General features: G+C 42.2%; 1 protein-coding gene across 5 annotated transcripts in view; it reads left to right on the forward strand.

Moving 5' to 3' along the window:
• Positions 1-21,949, forward strand: part of LOC139538726 (nectin-3-like) — a 43,462-nt gene extending 21,513 nt beyond the window's left edge. For 2 of the 5 annotated variants that reach the window (XM_071341110.1, XM_071341111.1), the window contains 5 exons: positions 8,994-9,148; positions 19,760-19,865; positions 19,989-20,031; positions 20,129-20,189; positions 20,880-21,949. In XM_071341110.1, the coding sequence (XP_071197211.1) occupies positions 8,994-9,148; positions 19,760-19,865; positions 19,989-20,031; positions 20,129-20,155 (331 nt within the window). In that variant the 3' untranslated portion in view covers positions 20,156-20,189; positions 20,880-21,949. Of the gene's footprint in view, positions 1-1,839; positions 2,357-2,688; positions 3,737-8,993; positions 9,149-19,759; positions 19,866-19,988; positions 20,032-20,128; positions 20,190-20,879 lie in introns of those variants that run through there. The other 3 variants (XR_011667791.1, XM_071341112.1, XM_071341113.1) reach the window with 3 other exon arrangements.
• The last annotated feature ends 280 nt before the right edge of the window (positions 21,950-22,229 follow it).

Raw genomic sequence — 22,229 nt, forward strand, 5'->3', positions numbered from 1 at the left:
ACAACAGTCCCTCTTTTTTGAATAGTAGCTCCATACTGTTCAAAATTATATAAACTTTGAAATTACTTATAAATGAACAGAAGAGAAAACATGATTAATATTCTCAATTGATTTGTATGTTTACACCTCCAAGACTTATGGCCTCTGACTATGTAATCTTCTTCCATGGCTTAAGGCCCTGGTCTCAAACTTATAATCACACTATACACACTCTTACCCCCACCCCCCTATCTGCCATTACCCTTCCTGTTGTACAACTGATAATGAATTTCAGCTGGAGCTTGTGACTTTCTCTTCCTCCTTTGGGATCCTAAGGGAGTGATAGCAAAAGTCTTGAAATTAACAAGAAAACACAAAATATAACAAGTATTAGTAATGCATTAAGCTATGCATATTCATATATAGTTGCTACAGCGTGTGAAACATACAAATTCACTTTTTGAGACATTATAATCGAAGCGGTGTTATGCGAAACCATTTCTGTCGCTGGTACTGCCCTTAGACACGACTGCATTCCTCTGGCCACCGAGTCACTACAATTCATTACTGGTCTCTCTTTTCTCCCATGATTTTGCGTAACTACAATGAACTTCCTGCTCATTAACAATTTTATTTTAGGTTTGGTAAACCCAATGCTGGCGCTTGACACAATTACTTTTTTAATCTCAACAATTACAATTGTTTCCTTAACTCTACAAACAATTACTCACAATATTAACTCCACTGTAATTTCTCTAGAGGACCCCTCATGGGTAGTAGTTGTATAACTTTCTATTCTGCCCATTACCCTGCTAATCTAATTACTTTCTGTTGTAAATTTTGCCAATTTGACGACGGCCAAATTCCGCTATGCGTTACTCCCAACTCCGGCCGTTTTCAGGAGTGCTTGCTGTTTCTCACTAGTCAGTGAAGAAAATGTCTGCACAGCCGCACTTACCCCGGAATGAGTCAGTGCAGAGGGCTCAGGCACCACCATAAAGTCTCTCGCCAAATTTGCCGCATTGGTGACAAGGTTCAGTGGCTTTTCACTGCCGAATGTATGTCCACTCTCAGCTTGATTTAAATGTTCTTTCTCTTGAATCCATTACTGGTACCTGGGATATGGGTAACAGCGACTACCTGCACTGCACAGTGAGAGGAATTAGATTCCACTCTCAATGACAGTCCATCATTACTTTAAGATGTGAAGGTCAGTCAATACGGAAAGTTTCAAGAACTTTGAAAGTTGCTTCAAGTGCAGTTGAAAAAAACATCAAGCGCTGTGATGAAACTGGCTCTCATGGGGACCGCCACAGGAAAGGATGACCAATAGTTACCTCTCCTGAAGAGGATAAGTTCATTAGAGTTACCAGCCCCAGAAATTGCAAACCAAATAAATTCTTCAGTGTTCAAGTAACAGACAGATCTCAACATCAACTGTTCAGAGGAGACTGCGTGAATCAGGCCTTCATGGTCAAATTGCTGCAAAGAAACCACTACTAAAGGACACTAATAAGAAGAAGAGAACTTGCTTGGGCGCAGAAACACAAGCAATGGACATTAGACCGGTGGAAATCTGTCCTTTGGTCTGATGAGTTCAAATTTGAGATATTTGGTTCCAACCACCCTGTCTTTGTGAGACGTAGAGTAGGTGAACGGATGATCTCTCCATGTGTGGTTCCCACCGTGAAGCATGGAGGAGAAGGTGTGATGGTGTAGGTGTGTTTTGCTGGTGACACTGTCAGTGATTTATTTAGAATTCAAGGCACACTTAACCTGCATGGCTACCACAGCATTCTGCGGCGAAACGCCATCCCATCTGGTTTGGGCTTAGTGGGACTATCATTTGTTTTTCAACAGGACAATGACCCAACACACCTCCAGGCTGGGTAAAGGCTATTTGACCAAGAATGAGAGTGATGGAGTCCTGCATCCGATGACCTGGCTCCACAATCACCTGACCTCAACCCAATTGAGATGGTTTCGGATGAGTTGGACTGCAGAGTAAAGGAAAAGCAGCCAACAAGTGGTCAGCATATGTGGGAACTACTTCAAGACTGTTGGATAAGCATTCCAGGTGAAGCTGGTTGAGAGAATACCAAGAGTGTGCAAAGCTGTCATCAAGGCAAAGGGTGGCTACTTTGAAAAATCAAATATATATTTTGATTGGTTTAACACTTTTTTTGTTTGCTACATGATTCCATATGTGTTATTTCATAGTTGTGATGTCTTCACTGCTATTCTACAATGTAGAAAATAGTACAAATAAATAACCTGTTGAATGAGTAGGTATGTCCAAACTTTTGACTGGTACTGTGGGTGCCTAATTATTTGGTCACGGGACCTAATGCCTTGTATTAAAAACCATACTGAAGCGTCTGCTAATTTACTACTGGAGAATACAGGAGACTTATTGTCTTATACCAGTGTCACGCCTCTACTATCACTGTTGTTGACAACACACACAACCAAAAGTATTCACAGTTGTCTTCCTATTTCCACATAATCTGTTACGGTTCCCCACCCCAATAGGGCATAAACCAACCTCTCTCCTTATTGATAATGATAATACACACATCACTTCTTTTTTTTAATCCAATATTCTATCGCTTTTCCATCCATGGAGGGTCTCCTCCAGAACTTATAGGCAAACTTCTATCGCCATCCACATTCCCACTCACTGACCATGTACAATGTTTCATTTTTCAGAAATCTCCTGTTCTCCACCGTATGCACATCCTTCCTTTTGTACTTCTACATGGACTACTACTCTACAACCTACCGTACTAGTACACAAGCATGCCAATTTATCCATAGACACACACACACTACGGCCACACGGCCACTACGGCTGGGCTTTCACCCCCCCGCCTTACGGGTCTAGCAGGGAGTCAACCCCACTCTGGATTTACCCTCAGCAGGACCACCCTGTTTGGGACTTACCCTTCCAAGGACCTACCCTCCGCAGGGACCGTTCTGTTTGGGACTTACCCTTCTAGGATTTACCCTCCGCAGGGACCACCCTGTTCGGGACTTACTCTAAATCTACGACCAGTCATAACACAATGGGCTTACTGAATAAAAAAAATAACGGAATGGAGCTTAGCACAGGCAAAATTCTAGAGGAAGACCTGGTTCAATTTGCTTTCCACCAGATACTAGGATATGAATTCCCCTTTCAGCAGGATAATAAGCTTAAACACAAGGCTAAATCTACACTGGAGTTTATTACCAAGAAGATTGTAAATATTCCTGAGTGGCCGAGTTAGTTTTGACATAAAATCTACTTTCAATCTATGGCAAGACCTGAACATGGTTGTGTAGCAATGATCAACAACCAATTTGACAGACCTTGAAGAATAATGGGCAAATGTTGCACAATCCAGGTGTGGAAAGGTCTTAGAGACTTGCCCAGAAAGAATCACAGCTGTAGTCCTTGCCAAATGTGCTTCTACAAAGTATTGACTGAGATTTCTCTGTTTCCTTTTCAATAAATGTGCAAAAAATTCCCCAAACATGTTTTCACTTTGTCGTTATGGGGGTATGTAGATAGGTGAAAAAAAAGATTTAATCTATTTTGAATTCGGTCTGTAACACAACAAATGTGGAATAAATCAAGCGGTATGAACACTTTCTGAAGGCACTGTAATAATAAAATAATAATAAATAATAAAAGCCTTCATGGTCCTCTTCCTCAACATTCTAATCTGCTATGAGCCTGACCTCATCAGAGCTGTCAGCGGCCGCCTCCTAGGGACTGCAGTAGGCAAGCGTACCCGCCTTTTTCTCTATCCATCTCTACCTCTACAAAATATATAACATTATACTGTATACTGTAATTAGTTTCCTTGTTTCATAAATCCATAACACATTACTATAAAAAACTTTTTGTGTCACTAAAGGGCTGTTGACTAACCAGAATGATTTACAGCAAACAATTTCACACTTGTCTAGATAGGTTCATCCTTCACATGGATGTGTGGTGGGTGATCATGATGGATAAGTCATCGGCTGAACATGGACAGTGATAGTGGAACAAACACAAAATATGACATCCTATCTAACTAAATTAGGATGTAGTCATTTTAGTCATCTAGCTAGCGAACTACCTAAGTACAATAACAGTACAATAGTAGAAAAACCATATCAGAAAACCTGATGGACTGAAGTTGGAGCATAGCTAGACATCTTTTACATGGTAGCTAGCTATATTCAGAGATTTTTTTCTACAGTATTCACAACATATTGACACAATTACAATATTTTATAGAATAACATTTCATCAATTACATGTGGAGAAAAAAAATGTGTGTGAACATTAGCAAGCCAGCAGCAGATGACAGAATGTGAATTCTCTCCTCGCCTTCCCTCTCCCCGCTGTTAGCTTTCAGCTATCATTGTCTAACTGGCTAGGTTTAGGATATTTACTAGCCAAAACCAGTGACAAACTCAACTATGCTATCGACATATGGCAGTACATAACTTGCTTATTTTGCCAGCTAGAAAGAAATGGCCACACATTCATTCAGAAACAGAGGGAGAGGATAGATAGTTAGCTAGAGCAATAGCTGTCGCTACCTGTTGCCTCTTCAAGCAGCATTGCAACTAACATTATTCAGCGCTGCAAATACAGACCTTTTTAACAAAATGATTTAGTCTTTCAAGTGACATTATTGATAAAAACATTTTCATAACCAATTTGACAACTTTCTTACCTCAGCTTCAAAATGGAAACCTGGTGGATCAGTTATCACCTACTGGGGCAGTTAGGCTAATGGAGGATTTGCTCAGTGACTTTTCATTGTCAAGTGTAAATGGCAGTTTTCAGAAATAAAATCTGTGATTGGACAGTAGTGTTCTTAAGGCTTTAAACAATCAAACTTTATTCCGAAATTAGAACACTCTGGCTGGAAAGGGTTTTAAGCATGAACTTCCTAGTGACCAACTGTCATTAAGTTACAGGAAATGCATAGTAACCTCTTAACAGTGCAGCTCTTGATTGTCACAAGAGCTTGCAAAGATTGTAGAACTGGGAGTGGACATATGAGATGCTCAACCTTTATCAACAAAGCTATAAAACCACTTAATTTGGTACAACACTTCCACTAACGGTTGGCACAAATGGAACAGATTTGTTGCCCCGAAATATGAAAATGAGCCCATGCCAGCACATTGCCCCCATCAACATTTCAAACTACAGTGAATGTAAGGTAAACAAGTAATTTTAAAAAATAACACCTGATTTCAACTGTAAAAATACAATATTTTTACTGCAACTCAGTAGCTTGTAACTTTCTGTCCAATTACAGGTAATATTTAAGTGTGTGCCATTAGCACATCTGAAGTATCCTATAAGTATAACTGTAGAACCTGTCATTCGTTCTACCTGAAACCAGAGGGTTCTTCATGAGAGGGTTCTAAATGGAGTTCAAAAGTGTTCCCCTACCTACAGGTACAAAACAAAGGGTTCTATGTAGTGATGTTAGGTTTGATACCGAAGCTCTGATGCATGTGCCGAAATCGCTAAGCAGCTAACTTCGAAGCAGTGTGCAGATGCGTATCACTTTATCACAAGTACGCCAATGACGTCCAAAGCTTAGTTTGATCACGTGCTTTTTCAAAATGCAAGATCCCACTGATTTTCACAATAGTTCCAGTGCTTTCATCGATTCCAAGCTGCTTTCAAACACCTACCTCTACTGGACACCTAACTTACAAATATTGTAAGGATTTTGTACATGTAGTTTCACCTGACCGGTAGTTTAGCAGGTAGAGTAGGGTACTATGGAACATTCAGGGTTGTATGAGGTCGAATCCCCTTGAAGGCACACTATTTTGAAAATTGTTCTAACCACACTGCACTGTTGTTCAAATATTTAGATTTATTTATTATAGTATAAGCTTCTGTCTTAAGCATCCTAAATAATGCCATATATTCCGTATATTCCATTCTGAATGCATATTGTGGGTGAATAGAAGTTAATTATTCGATATTGCCACTCAGACTGGATTCCAATAGGAATTAGACATCACTTTGCAAGCCAGAGTAATGTGACTTGATGCTGGTTTTTGCAGATGACCAGTATATACTGGTACACTGCTGACCCGTATTGAAAACACAACCAAGGCTGGTCACCAGTAAAAACACTACCAAGGCTGGTCATGCGCCAAACGCAATCTTCGCTCTCTCTCTCATCTTCTATCCTATCATCTCTCCCTTCTGCTAAATCATTCTCCCTCCTGTCCCCTGATTCTGCCTATTGGACCCTACTCTCCTCCCATTCCGCATCCTATTGACTCACACTGTCCCCTTTCCTCCCGGCTGGCTCGGCCCTCCACTCCTGCTCCGTGGCTGAGGGACTCATTGTGAGCTTACAGAACAGGGCTGTTGGCAGCTGTGCGGAAATGGAAGAAAACTACATTTCCATGGGACCGATCATCCTTGCACTCCTCTCTACCTTTTCACTGCTTAAGCCACTTTCTATCACTCTCAATTTCAAACCTCTTATTCCTCCACCCCCTCTGCGGACGACTTTATCAACAACTTTTAAAACCACTTTGAAAAGAAAGTTGACGACATCCGTTCCTCATTCACTCAGCCTATTGAGTCCACTGGTCCCACTCACATAAAAATACCCTTGACCTCTTTCTCCCCTCTCTCTCCAGAGGAAATCCTGCGACTAATGAGGTACAGCCGCCTGACAACCTGCCCGCTCGACCCCATCTCCTACCTTCTCCAGACCATCTCTGGACACCTTCTCCCATTCCTGACCACTAGCTGCGTCCCTTCTGAATTCAATATGTCCCAAGTCACTACCCTCCTCAAGAAACCAATCCCTTGCCCCCTCCTCAATCCCCGTTATTTTCTTTCCAAAACTTGAGCACGATGTCTCTTACCAACTCTCTCGCTATCTCTCTCAGAACAATCTTCTTGACCATAACCAGTCAGGATTCAATACTCCGCCTCCCGAGTGGCGCAGTGGTCTAAGGCACTAGCTGTGCCACTACAAATTCTGGGTTTGAGTCCAGGCTCTGTCGCAGTCGGCCGTGACCGTAAGACAAATGGGATGGTGCACCGTCCAGTTTAGGGGAGGGTTTGGCCGGCAGGGATGTCCTTGTCCCATCTCGCACTAGCGACTCCTGTGGCGGGCCGGGCGTTGTGCACGCTAAATTGGTCGCCAGATGTACTGTGTTTCCTCCAACACATTGGTGCGGCTGGCTTCCGGGTTAAGTGGGCATTGTTAAGAAGCAGTGCGGCTTGGTTGGGTTGTGTTTCGGAGGACGTACAGCTCTCGACCTTCGCCTCTCCCGAGTCCGTACGGGAGAGTTGCAGCGATGAGACAAGACTGTAACTACCAATTGGATATCATGAAATTTGGGAGAAAAGGGGTAAAAAGAAAATAAGGGATTCAATACTGGTCACTAAACAGAAACGGCTCTTCTCTGTGTCACGGAGGCTCTCCGCACTGCCAAAGCTGACTCTCTCCTCAGGAACTGCCCCTCCCTACCTTCAGGCTATGCTCAAACCCTACACCCCAACCATACTACTCTGTTCTTCCACATCCTGTTCTTTTGGCCCTCCCACCCCTACAGGAGGGCAGCTCCCGTTCAGGATGAGAACATCCTCATAGATCTTTCGACTGCCTTTGACACCCTCTCAGGGCTGGGTGTCTAGGGCTCTGCGTACATTTGGATTGCATCCTACCTGCCAGGCCGCTTATACCAGGTGGCATAGAGATGATCTGTGTCTGCACCACATACTCTCACTACTAGTGTCCCCCAGAGCTCGGTTCTAGGCCCTCTTCTCTCTATACACCAAATCACTCAGCTCCATATCCTAACATGGTCTCTCCTGTCATTGCTATGCGGCTGACATACTTTTTCCCTTCCCCTTCTGACACCCAGGTGGCGACACGCATTTGGCAGATATCTCAGCTTGGAATTTTGTCCCACCACCTCGACAAGACGGAGCTGATCTTCCTCCAGGGGAAGGCCTGCCCGCTCCAAGACCTCTCCATCACGATTGACAACTCCACTTGTGTCCCCCTCCCAGAGTGCAAAGAACATTGGCATGAACCTGGAGAACACAAACACAACATCGTTCTCTGCAAATATCAAAGCAGTGACTCGCACCTGCAGGTTCATGCTCTACAACATCCGTAGAGTATGACTTTACCTCATACAGGAAGCGGCGCAGGTCCTAATCCAGGCACTTGTCATCGCCCGCCTGGACTACAGCAACTCGCTGTTGGCTGGCCTCCCTGCTTGTGCCATCAAACCCCTGCAACTTATCCAGAAGGCTGCAACCCACCTGGTGTTCAACCCGCTCCTCCGCACACTCCACTGGCTTCCAGTCTAAGCTCGAATCCACTACAAGACCATGGTACTTGTCTATGGAGCAGCAACAGGAACTGCCCCTCCCTACCTTCAGGCTATGCTCAAACCCTACACCCCAACCATACTACTCTGTTCTTCCACATCCTGTTCTTTTGGCCCTCCCACCCCTACAGGAGGGCAGCTGCCGTTCATCCCAGTCCAAGCTCTTCTCTGTCATGGCACCCCAGTGATGGAACCAGCTTCCCTCTGAAGCCCATCTTCCAAAAACATCTGAAGCCCTACCTCTTCAAAGTGTATTCTAAATAATCCCACAGCACCCCCACCCCACCTCCCATTAACTCCAAAAAATGTGTTTGGTGAACTAACACTCGCACTTTCTTTTCCCCCCTTACTAGCTCTGTGTTTACTGATAGCTACTTTATTGAGGAAAAATTTGCTTACTATGACTGTGTTATGTGATTGTCCCACCTAGCTATTTTAGGTTGAATACACTAACTTGCTCTGGATGAGAGCATCTGCTAAATGGCTAAAATGTAAATGTCACCAGCGAAAACAAAGGCGTTTTACTAGCTAAAACACAACGAAGGCTGCTCATCAGCCTATGCTTGTCTGCTGTCTTTTTCAGCAGGGTCAGCCCTTCTCCTCACACTCTCTCTCTCTCTCTCTCTCTCCCCCAGAGTGGGACAGCCATGGCCTCAGTCTGCAGTGAGAGCAGAGGGAGACACACTGCACCTCATCAGCCTCAGCTCTGAGTTGAATGGCCTCTACACTTGTGAGGCCTCCAATCCTTACGGACGAGCAACTGGCTCTCAATATGTGCATGTCACCTCCAGTAAGAACACCTGAGAGAGAAAAAATCTAAATACACACACACATGCAGGCACACATACACAATTCATGATGGTTGCTTTACTGGCTGCTTATACTTGAATTGTTATATTAGGGACAATTATGTGATGTAGCATGTATGTATACCAAAGTTGAGCAAGATGCTCACTTATATTTCACTGCGTGTGTTAGTATCAGACGTATGGCCTCATCTTTTTCTACAGGAAGGTTTAAAAACTAAAGATTGTCATGATTAGGGCTGTTATGGTGACCGTATTACTGGCACAACGGCGGTCACGAGTCATGATGGCAGTCAAATTCCATGTGACCGTTTAGTCACGGTAGTTAGGCTTCTCCCAGCTCTGATGCTGCTGATGGTCATTAGTAGTCTACCGAACTTGCTAACTGCCTGGTACTCAGCACTATTGTCCCTCTAATCACTCAGACATCAATGCAATTGTAATTTAAAATCTAATCAAACACTTCATGAGAGCTCATGTTGCGAAACATTTCGAAACAATTGCGTGAGAAAACAGTGATGGCCTGTGTCATGACGTCGCCTGCTTGGGTATTGCAAACCCCATCCCCCTCTCCCTGCCTTTCCCTGCCCCTTCAACCAATGCTGTGGTCACAGAGAGACGTCGTAAATTCCTGAGAATCTCCTCATGGCCCAACAGTATTAGACAGAGGGTAAACTTTCAGGACAAAGGAATTTTCTCCCACCTCACAGAACTTGAGGTACGAACATATTTCATGTTCCTGCAAAAGTATAAAAGATCGGTGGAGAGTCCAGCTATTAACTTCTTCAGGCTGCGGGGCGGTGCCGGTACACTTATGACAACATCCAGCTCAAGTGCAGGGCGCGAAATTCTAAATATATTTTTTAGAAATATTTAACTTTCACACATTAACAAGTCCAATACAGCATTTGAAAGATAAACATCTTGTGAATCCAGCCAACATGTCCGATTTTTAAAATGTTTTACAGCGAAAACACAATATAGCGTTATATTAGCTTACTACAATAGCTAACACACAACAACATTGATTCAATGCAACCGGTAGCGATAGCACAGTTCGACAGATATATGAAATAACATCCCAAAATGGGTCCTACTTTTGCTGATCTTCCATCAGAATGTTGTACAAGGGGTCCTTTGTCCAGAACCGTCTTTGTTTGGGTTTAGAACGACCTCTTTCCCTCTTGAATTAGCAAGCACACTGGCCAAGTGGTGCTAAGCTCTCCATCCTGAACAAAAGCAGACAACGCAACACGCCTAACGTCCCAAATAAATTTCAATAATCTAATAAAACTATATTGAAAAAACATACTTTACGATGATATTGTAACATGTATCAAATAAAATCAAAGCCGGAGATAGTATTCGCCTATAACGACGGCTTTCCAGAAGGCGATTCCAGGTTCAACTTCGCGCTTTCGAAAATACAGGAAATGGCGGACCAGTCATTCCAAGAGGATTTATTCCACTTCAGACCAAGATAATCCATTCATTTCTTCTCTCACTTCCTCTTGACATCTAGGGGAAGGTGTATGACGTGTATGTATACCAATACGTATCATGCCCATTTATAGGCAAGCCTTTGAACAGAGACCTCGATTTCAGAAATCTCACTTCCTGTGAGATGCAAGTGGGCTGCAGAAGGAGTTCTGTTTCACTCAGAGAAAAAATTCAAACGGTTTTAGAAACTAGAGAGTGTTTTCTATCCAATAGTAATAATAATATGCATATTGTACGAGCAAGATTTGAGTACGAGGCCGTTTGTAATGGGCACATTTTTCCAAGTTACTCAATACTGACCCTGCAGCCATAAGAAGTTAACATGCCCATTGGCCACCACGTGGGAAACTCATGAGAGACTGTGGGACTACATTACCATACCGCTGTTTATATAATAACCTCAGATATGAGGTTTACATCTGTTTGTTGTATAAAATGAATGAGTGAGTATGATACTGTTTGTATAATTGTGTAATATGATTTTGGACTGTTTAATTAAGAAAAATACAAATCCCTTTTTGATTTGAACTAAACCCGAGGACCCGCCCCTGAGCCAGTTGGGTCAGACATCCAAGGACAGCCCCTTCCTGCTATCTGAATAAAAGTCGACTCTGAGAAATTACCATTAGACCATGTTTATCCTCCATGGGGAGAACGAAGGTTACCATTGCTGAATCTTTAACCATACCACGTGGTTAAACTCTTAGACTAATAAGAACAAGTTTTGATATTGACTACTAGTCTGCAGCTAGGAATTCGGTATCATTGAACGCGAAGAAAGACAACCGCCGAAACATCCATTCTATAACGAATGTCACTGAACTATCCACAATAACCGAGACAGAAGGAACTCCAACAGAAACGAACTTCTCTCCAACGATCAAGACGACACACACCGAGCATAACTATATATATATTGATTGCAATTGTTCCCGAATGAGTGAGCGTTCATGTGTAAGGATTAGCATGTCAATTGTTATAATTGTGAACTCTGTAGTGAATTCTTAGTCGAACGCAACTTTCCCTTTGTCTAACAAGCCGCTATGCCGGTTCAGCCCACTAGGGCATATTTCTCCCATCATTTCATGTAACTATTTTAAGTTTGTTTGTTTGTTTATGCATTTCTGTGAATTAATTAGTTAGTAATAAATAAATGATTTAAGACAATTGATGTATGGATGACTCATAGTGAAGACTGGGTTCGTGCAGATAATCAACAATTTACGACGTTTGGAATGAGACTAACGTGAGGTAAAGTAAATAAATAAGTAATTAGAAGACTATTGATCAGATATGAAAATATCTGAAAGGTTATATTGGGAAATTATAACTTTGTAATCTAATAACTTTCCCTGGTGCCCTCGAATTCATAGTTAATTAGTTACGTTATTACTCAAGTGATCGCGTAATCCCTAATTACAGGAATCTTTGATAAAAACTATAAGTCTTCAATTTAACGATAGCAAAAACACAACACCTGTATTAAAAAGAGGATCCCATCAGTTTTCTATAGGCTAGGCCTACTGTATTTATTTATTAATTTATGTGTCAACTTTCCTAGTATTAAGCACATTGCTGATCTTTACTACAGGAGTATAGCCTACCTGGCTGGCATGAAAATGAATCACGGGAAAAGCGTCCTCCATTCTCATTCACTATTTAAGTGCATAGATTTTTATTTTTGTCCTGACCCTGTTTCGATACAGGTGCATGATAATGGTCCATTCTAAATCAAAACAAATTTCATCGATTATTTAGTATATGTAAAGACAAGATTAAATCAAGAATTGTCTGATGGGTGACAATATTAGCCTATCATTTGTGAATGATGCCCAGCTTGTGTGCAGTAAGACACTCATTTTGCGACTGTTTCAAATCATAGTTGCACAACTCATGTAGCCTAGCCCATAGGCCTATATGTTTTGATAAGGTTTGTATCACAACTAAAGTGGCAAAATAACTTCTTAAAATTAAGCACATTAATCTGCTTTACAACTGGTGTAGAGCCGCACTGGCATACAGATTTTCACCATAAAAATGCACATTATAATTTATTTTTATTTTTTATTTCACCTTTATTTAACTAGGCAAGTCAGTTAAGAACAAATTCTTATTTTCAATGACGGCCTAGGAACAGTGGGTTAACTGCCTTGTTCAGGGGCAGAACGACATATTGTTACCTTGTTAATTCAGGGATTGGATCTTGCAACTTTTCGGTTACTATTCCAACGCTCTAACCACTAGACTACCTGCCGCCCCAATAAAAGCTTTACATGCATAAATCACATTTGTGGTCACTTAAGAATGGTGTTTTCCCGCTAATGGAACATTCACGCTTATAGCCTACTGCCATGTGCGCATTGCTGCGCTTATAATGTGAAGAAATAGCCTAATAGTTTATCAACATTTTAAGCTAAACATTCAGATCTGTTGTCAGCCTCGTTGCTTAAAAAAGTTTTTTTGATGCTAGTGGTTGTATTAATTTGGGCTCTATCCCATCCCACAACTGTCCTAGACTATGTTTTGGAATATTTATTTCTTGCACAGAATAGGTCAACTTACAAGTCATCAACTGGCAGCTTCATTAAATAGTACCCACAAAACACCAGTCTCAACGTCAACAGTGAAGAGGCGACTCCGGGATGCTGGCCTTCTAGGCAGAGGTGCAAAGAAAAAGCCATCTCTCAGACTGACAATTAAAAAGAAAAGATTGAGATGTGTAAAGGATGTGTTCCTCTGTTCCACTGGACAGAGGAACCCTGCCTAGAAGGCCAGCATCCCAGAGTCGCCTCTTCACTGTTTACATTTACATTTACATTTAAGTCATTTAGCAGACGCTCTTATCCAGAGCGACTTACAAATTGGTGCATTCACCTAATGACATCCAGTGGAACAGCCACTTTACAATAGTGCATCTAAATCTTTTAAGGGGGGGGGGGGGGGGGCAGAAGGATTGCTTTATCCTAGGTATTCCTTGAAGAGGAAACATTCAGACTGTTGACATTGAGACTGGTGTTTTGTGGGTACTATTTAATGAAGCTGCTAGTTGAGGACTTGTGAGGCGTCTGTTTCTCAAACTAGACACTCTAACGTACTTGTCCTCTTGCTCAGTTCTGCACCGGGGCCTCACACTCTTTCTATTCTGGTTAGAGCCAGTTTGCCCTGTTCTGTGAAGGAAGTAGTACACAGCATTGTACGAGATCTTCAGTTTCTTGGCAATTTCTTGCATGGAATAGCCTTCATTTCTCAGAACAAGAATACACTGACGAGTTTCAGAAGAAAGCACTTTGTTTCTGGCTGTTTTGAGCCTGTAATCAAATCAAAGTTTATTTGTCACGTGCGCTGAATACAACAGGTGTAGAACTTACAGTGAAATGCTTACTTACCAACAGTGCAATTTTTAAGTAAAAAATAGGTTTGAGTTGAACAGTAAGTAAAGAAATAAAAAACAACAGTAAAAAGACAGTGAAAAATAACAGTAGCAAGGCTATATACATTAGCGAGGCTATATACAGGCACCGGTTAGTCAGGCTAATTGAGGTAGTATGTACATTAATGTATAGTTAAAGTGACTATGCATATATGATAAACAGAGAGTAGCAGCAGCGTAAAAAGACGGGTTGGGGGGGACACAATGCAAATAGTGCTGGTAGCCATTTGATTACCTTTTCAGGAGTCTTATGGCGTGGGGGTAAAAGCTGTTAAGAAGCCTTTTGGTCCTAGACTTGGCGCTCCGGTACCGCTTGCCATGTGGTAGTAGAGAGAACAGTCTATGACTGGGGTGGCTTTGTCGTGCCCTCTTCACGACTGTCTTGGTGTGTTTGGACCATTCTAAATCAAATCAAGTTTATTTTATATAGCCCTTCGTACATCAGCTAATATCTCGAAGTGCTGTACAGAAACCCAGCCTAAAACCCCAAACAGCAAGCAATGCAGGTGTAGAAGCACGGTGGCTAGGAAAAACTCCCTAGAAAGGCCAAAACCTAGGAAGAAACCTAGAGAGGAACCAGGCTATGAGGGGTGGCCAGTCCTCTTCTGGCTGTGCCGGGTGGAGATTATAACAGAACATGGCCAAAATGTTCATAAGTGACAAGCATGGTCAAATAATAATCAGGAATAAATGTCAGTTGGCTTTTCATAGCCGATCATTAAGAGTTGAAAGCAGCAGGTTTTCGTTCACCTTCACACTCCTGGGCCAGACTACACTCAATCATATGACCTACTGAAGAGATGAGTCTTCAGTAAAGACTTAAAGGTTGAGACCGAGTCTGCGTCTCTCACATGGGTAGGCAGACCGTTCCATAAAAATGGAGATCTATAGGAGAAAGCCCTGCCTCCAGCTGTTTGCTTAGAAATTCTAGGGACAATTAGGAGGCCTGCGTCTTGTGACCGTAGCGTACGTGTAGGTATGTACGGCAGGACCAACTCGGAAAGATAGGTAGGAGCAAGCCCATGTAACGCTTTATAGGTTAACAGTAAAACCTTGAAATCAGCCCTTGTCTTAACAGGAAGCCAGTGTAGGGAAGCTAGCACTGGAGTAATATGATCAAATTTCTTGGTTCTAGTCAGGATTCTAGCAGCCGTATTTAGCACTAACTGAAGTTTATTTAGTGCTTTATCCGGGTAGCCGGAAAGTAGAGCATTGCAGTAGTCTAACCTAGAAGTAACAAATGCATGGATTAATTTTTCTGCATCATTTTTGGACAGAAAATTTCTGATTTTTGCAATGTTACGTAGATGGAAAAAAGCTGTCCTTGAAACAGTCTTGATATGTTCGTCAAAAGAGAGATCAGGGTCAAGAGTAACGCCGAGGTCCTTCACAGTTTTATTTGAGACGACTTTACAACCATCAAGATTAATTGTCAGATTTAACAGAAGATCTCTTTGTTTCTTGGGACCTAGAACAAGCATCTCTGTTTTGTCCGAGTTTAAAAGTAGAACGTTTTCAGCCATCCACTTCCTTATGTCTGAAACACAGGCTTCTAGCGAGGGCAATTTTGGGGCTTCACCATGTTTCATTGAAATGTACAGCTGTGTGTCATCCGCATAGCAGTGAAAGTTAACATTATGTTTTCGAATAACATCCCCAAGAGGTAAAATATATAGTGAAAACAATAGTCCTAAAACGGAACCTTGAGGAACACCGAAATGTACAGTTGATTTGTCAGAGGACAAACCATTCACAGAGACAAACTGATATCTTTCCAACAGATAAGATCTAAACCAGGCCAGAACTTGTCCGTGTAGGCCAATTTGGGTTTCCAGTCTCTCCAAAAGAATGTGGTGATCGATGGTGTCAAAGGCAGCACTAAGGTCTAGTAGCACGAGGACAGATGCAGAGCCTCGGTCTGACGCCATTAAAAGGTCATTTACCACCTTCACAAGTGCAGTCTCAGTGCTATGATGGGGTCTAAAACCAGACTGAAGCATTTTGTATACATTGTTTGTCTTCAGGAAGGCAGTGAGTTGCTGCGCAACAGCTTTTTCTAAAATTTTTAAGAGGAATGGAAGATTCGATATAGGCCGATAGTTTTTTATATTTTCCGGGTCAAGGTTTGGCTTTTTCAAGAGAGGCTTTATTACTGCCACTTTTAGTGAGTTTGGTACACATCCGGTGGATAGAGAGCCGTTTATTATGTTCAATATAGGAGGGCCAAGCACAGGAAGCAGCTCTTTCAGTAGTTTAGTAGGAATAGGATCCAGTATGCAGCTTGAAGGTTTAGAGGCCATGATTATTTTCATCATTGTGTCAAGAGATATAGTACTAAAACACTTAAGTGTCTCTCTCGATCCCAGGCCCTGGCAGAGCTGTGCAGATCCAGGACAGCTAAGCCCTGGAGGAATACGCAGATTTAAAGAGGAGTCCGTAATTTGCTTTCTAATGATCATGATCTTTTCCTCAAAGAAGTTCATGAATTTATTACTGCTGAAGTGAAAGCCATCCTCTCTTGGGGAATGCTGCTTTTTAGTTAGCTTTGCAACAGTATCAAAAATAAATTTTGGATTGTTCTTATTTTCCTCAATTAAGTTGGAAAAGTAGGATGATCGAGCAGCAGTGAGGGCTCTTCGATACTGCACGGTACTGTCTTTCCAAGCTAGTCGAAAGACTTCCAGTTTGGTGTGGCGCCATTTCCGTTCCAATTTTCTGGAAGCTTGCTTCAGAGCTCGGGTATTTTCTGTATACCAGGGAGCTAGTTTCTTATGACAGATGTTTTTCGTTTTTAGGGGTGCAACTGCATCTAGGGTATTGCGCAAGGTTAAATTGAGTTCCTCAGTTAGGTGGTTAACTGATTTTTGTCCTCTGACGTCCTTGGGTAGGCAGAAGGAGTCTGGAAGGGCATCAAGGAATTTTTGTGTTGTCTGAGAATTTATAGCACGACTTTTGATGCTCCTTGGTTGGGGTCTGAGCAGATTATTTGTTGCGATTGCAAATGTAATAAAATGGTGGTCCGATGGTCCAGGATTATGAGGAAAAACATTAAGATCTACAACATTTATTCCATGGGACAAAACTAGGTCCAGAGTATGACTGTGGCAGTGAGTAGGTCCAGAGACATGTTGGACAAAACCCACTGAGTCGATGATGGCTCCGAAAGCCTTTTGGAGTGGGTCTGTGGACTACTCCATATGAATATTAAAATCACCAAAAATTAGAATATGATCTGCTATGACTACAAGGTCCGATAGGAATTCAGGGAACTCAGAGAGGAACGCTGTATATGGCCCAGGAGGCCTGTAAACAGTAGCTATAAAAAGTGATTGAGTAGGCTGCATAGATTTCATGACTAGAAGCTCAAAAGACGAAAACGTCATTTTCTTTTTTGTAAATTGAAATTTGCTATCGTAAATGTTAGCAACACCTCCGCCTTTGCGGGATGCACGGGGGATATGGTCACTAGTGTAACCAGGAGGAGAGGCCTCATTTAACACAGTAAATTCATCAGGCTTAAGCCATGTTTCAGTCAGGCCAATCACATCAAGATTATGATCAGTGATTAGTTCATTGACTATAACTGCCTTTGAAGTGAGGGATCTAACATTAAGTAACCCTATTTTGAGATGTGAGGTATCACGATCTCTTTCAATAATGGCAGGAATGGAGGAGGTCTTTATCCTAATGAGATTGCTAAGGCGAACACCGCCATGTTTAGTTTTGCCCAACCTAGGTCGAGGCACAGACACAGTCTCAATGGGGATGGCTGAGCTGACTACACTGACTATGCTAGTGGCAGACTCCACTAAGCTGGCAGGTTGGCTAACAGCCTGCTGCCTGGCCTGCACCCTATTTCATTGTGGAGCTAGAGGAGTTAGAGCCCTGTCTATGTTGGTAGATAAGATGAGAGCACCCCTCCAGCTAGGATGGAGTCCGTCACTCCTCAGCAGGTCAGGCTTGGTCCTGTTTGTGGGTGAGTTTGTTGGTGATGTGGACACCAAAGAACTTGAAGCTCTCAACCTGCTCCACTACAGCCCTGTCAATGAGAATGGGGGCGTGCTCAGTCCTCCTTTTCCTGTAGTCCATAATCATCGTCTTAGTTACATTGAGGGAGAGGTTGTTATTCTGGCACCACCCGGCCAGGTCTCTGACCTCCCTATAGGCTGTCTCTTCATTGTCGGAGATCAGGCCTAACACTGTTGTGTCGTCTGCAAACTTAATGATGGTGTTGGAGTCGTGCCTGGCCAGGCAGTCGCGGGTGAACAGGGAGTACAGGAGGGGACTGAGCACGCACCCCTGAGAGGCTCCAGTGTTGAGGATCAGTGTGGCGAATGTGTTGCTACCTTCCCTCACCACCTGGGGGCGGCCCGTCAGGAAGTGCAGGATCCAGTTGCAGAGGGAGGTGTTTAGTCCCAGGATCCTTAGCTTAGTGATGAGCTTTGAGGGTACTATGGTGTTGAACGCTGAGCTGTAATCAATGAATAGCATTCTCACGTAGATGTTTCTTTTGTCCAGGTGGGAAAGGGCAGTGTGGAGTGCAATAAAGATTGCATCATCTGTGGATCTGTTTGGGTGGTATGCAAATTGGAGTGAGTCTAGGGTTTCTGGGATAATGGTGTTGATGTGAGCCATTACCAGCCTTTCAAAGCACTTCATGGCTTTGATCAAACTCACATATGCTGATGCTCCAGATACTCAGCTAGTTTAAAGAAGGACAGATTTATTGCTTCCTTAATCAGAACAACCGTTTTCAGCTGTGCTAACATAATTGGAAAATTATTTTCTAATGATCAATTAGCCTTTTAAAATGATGAACTTGGATTAGCCAACACAACATGCCATTGGAACACAGGAGTGAGGGTTGCTGATAATGGGCCTCTGTACGCCTATGTCGATATTCCATAAAAAATCTGCCGTTTCCGGCTACAATAGTCATTTACAACATTAACAATGTCTATACTGTATTTTTGATACATTTTATGTTATTTTAATGGATAAAAAATAAGGACATTTCTAAGTGACTCCAAACTTTTGAACGGTAGTGAATATACTGTATTTTATACCATCTATTGCACCTTGCCTATGCCTCTCGGCCATATCTATATACTTTAATGTACATATTCTCATTCACCCCATTAGATTTGTATGTATTAGGTAATTGTTGGGGAATTGTTAGATTACTTGTTAGATATTACTGCACTGTTGGAACTAGATGCACAAGCGTTTCGCTACACTCACATTAAAATCTGCTAACCATGTGTATGGGCCCAATAACATTTGACTTGATTGTTGTGACGGTATAGGCTATATTACATGGATTTATTACACTTTTTAAAATGCTGATGTTCCAAAGGTCTGCATCAGTGTCTTGTAGGCTATGCCTGGAAACCAGGAGATGCTAAACGTGTTAATGCCAATTAACGTCAATCACCGTGAGACCGACAGTTATTTGCTTGACAATCACAGGCTGAAGAAATTTCATGACCGCCACAGCCCTAGTCATGATACACACTTTTAGCTAATTGCATATGTACACATATAACCTTCTAGCATTATCTCTTTGCTTACAGGAAAGTGTTTGCATTAGCATGATTGCTAGGGCATATATTGTAGTTGTAAATGCAGGCTGTTTATATTAACTGTATCCCCCCTCCCCTCACAGATATCTCTGCTGCCTGTTGGGTTCTACTTGTCATTATATTTCTGATTGTTGCTGCTGCTGCTGCTGGACTCATATGGTACCGGTGGAAAAACGGAAAATGTCTTTGGTAACGTCAGCTTCTCAAAATCAAGCACTGAATTTTGCATAGTGAAAAATGTATTTATATTGAATTATCATACATTGATTTTGCTTTCAAATCCATGTTCTCTTTTTCTGGATAATATCCCAGGAGTTCATTCATGGGCGGTCACCAGTTCGAGGCACAATCACAGGTATGTGACTATGTTACAGGCCACCATTGTTGCTTGACTAACCTATCTCAACCACTTTTTGCTCTGTAATAATACTGTTAAAATGTCTAATGACAAGGTTGAGGAAGATGAAGCTGGGGTGTAAACCAAGAGGGCAGATAAGGAAGAAGTATCATAAGGTAGGGTACATACCCTTTTATTCTTTCTTTTTCAAAACACATTTGAAATATTATTCCCCTAAAAAAATGTAAAGGTCTATTTATTGTGTTAGCTTGAAGAAGTCGCCAGACAGGCTGAGAGCAAATGCCATAAGAGTCTTAGACGTGTAGGCTCGGCCCTAATTTATGTGTTCTCTGTCACTTGGAGCTGCATTGCAAATGGTCCAGGAACACAAGGAAAGGACAATTCCCAAGGACTAGTCAGCCCTCCCCCTTTGAGGGCCCAAAATGTATCTCTGTTACAGTATCCAGAGGACTGACTATTGAATGTGTGATAGATACCAAAAATGGATACTATGGAATTATTCTATCTAAAACTTCTTCACTGAGGATAACTTGAATTTGATCTATGTGGCTGTATGTTCTCTGTGGTAACTTGTATCTGTACAGGGTTAACTTTAAATTACCCTATGCATAGAGTTGTGTGGTCCTCTCAGAAATTCTGTCTTATTTACATTGGTCTTAGATTGGTCTTAGATGCTGTGACACCCTGTTGAGATTGGTCCTTGGTGGTCAGGTTACGCTGTAAACTTGGTATTGTTTGATTGGTCGGTGGTTTTGGGTTGACAAGGTTACACCTTCAGATGTTATAAATGTTCTCTCTTATCCTGTTGATGAGGGAAGGTTGTATGATCAATTCCCATTTCCTAGGCTTCAAGGCATCTCCATGTTAGCATCACCTACTTGGTATGGCTACTGCTCAGCATCTGACCGCAAGGCGCTTCAGAGGGTTGTGCATACAGACCAATACATCACTGGGCCCAAGCTTTCTCCCATCCAGGACTGATATACCAGACGGTGTCAGAGGAAGGCCCTAAAAATTGTCAGACTCTAGACTGTTCTCTCTGCTACCGCACGGCAAGCTGTACCAAACCACCAAGTCTAGGTCCAAAAGACTCCTTAACAGCTTCTACCCCAATCCATATGACTGTTGAACAGTTAATCAAATGGCTACCCAGACTATTTTGTATTGACCACCCCCCTCCTTTTTTTACACTTCAACAAGTTACTGAGTAAAGGGTCTGAATAATTATGTAAATGTGATATTTCAGTTTGTTTTTAATAAATTTGCAAAAAATTACAAACGCCTGTTTTTGCTTTGTCAACATGGGGTATTGTGTGTAAATTGAGGTGGGGAAACTACAGTTTACATTTTTAAGTAATTAATTTGCATTTTATTGCATGACATAAGTATTTGATCACCTACCAACCAGTAAGAATTCCGGCTCTCACAGACCTGTTAGTTTTTCTTTAAGAAGCCCTCCTGTTCTCCACTCATTACCTGTATTAACTGGACCTGTTTGAACATGTTACCTGTATGAAAGACACCTGTCCACACACTCAAAAAGATTTGGCATGGGTCCTGAGATCCTCAAAAGGTTCTACAGAGCATCCTGACCGGTTGCATCACTGCCTGGTATGGCACTTGAACTATACATTAATGTACATACTACCTCAATTAGCCTGACTAACCGGTGCCTGTATATTGCTTCGCTACTGTTAAAGCCTCGCTAATGTATATAGCCTCGCTACTGTTATTTTTCACTGTCTTTTTACTGTTGTTTTTTATTTCTTTACTTACTGTTCAACTCATACCTATTTTTTACTTAAAAATTGCACTGTTGGTAAGTAAGCATTTCACTGTAAGTTCTACACCTGTTGTATTCAGCGCACGTGACAAATAAACTTTGATTTGATTACAGGCTCAAAACAGCCAGAAACTAAGTGCTTTCTTCTGAAACTCGTCAGTGTATTCTTGTTCTGAGAAATGAAGGCTGTTCCATGCGAGAAATTGCCAATAAACTGAAGATTTCGTACAATGCTTCAGAGGGTAGTGCATACAGCCCAATACATCACTGGGGCAAAGCTGCCTGCCATCCAGGACCTCTACACCAGGCGGTGTCAGAGGAAGACCCTAAAAATTGTCAAAGACCCCAGCCCCCCCAGTCATAGACTGTTCTCTCTACCACCGCATGGCAAGCGGTACCGGAGTGCCAAGTC

The sequence above is a fragment of the Salvelinus alpinus genome, chromosome 14, assembly GCF_045679555.1.
Source record: "Salvelinus alpinus chromosome 14, SLU_Salpinus.1, whole genome shotgun sequence".
Lineage (NCBI taxonomy): Eukaryota > Metazoa > Chordata > Actinopteri > Salmoniformes > Salmonidae > Salvelinus > Salvelinus alpinus.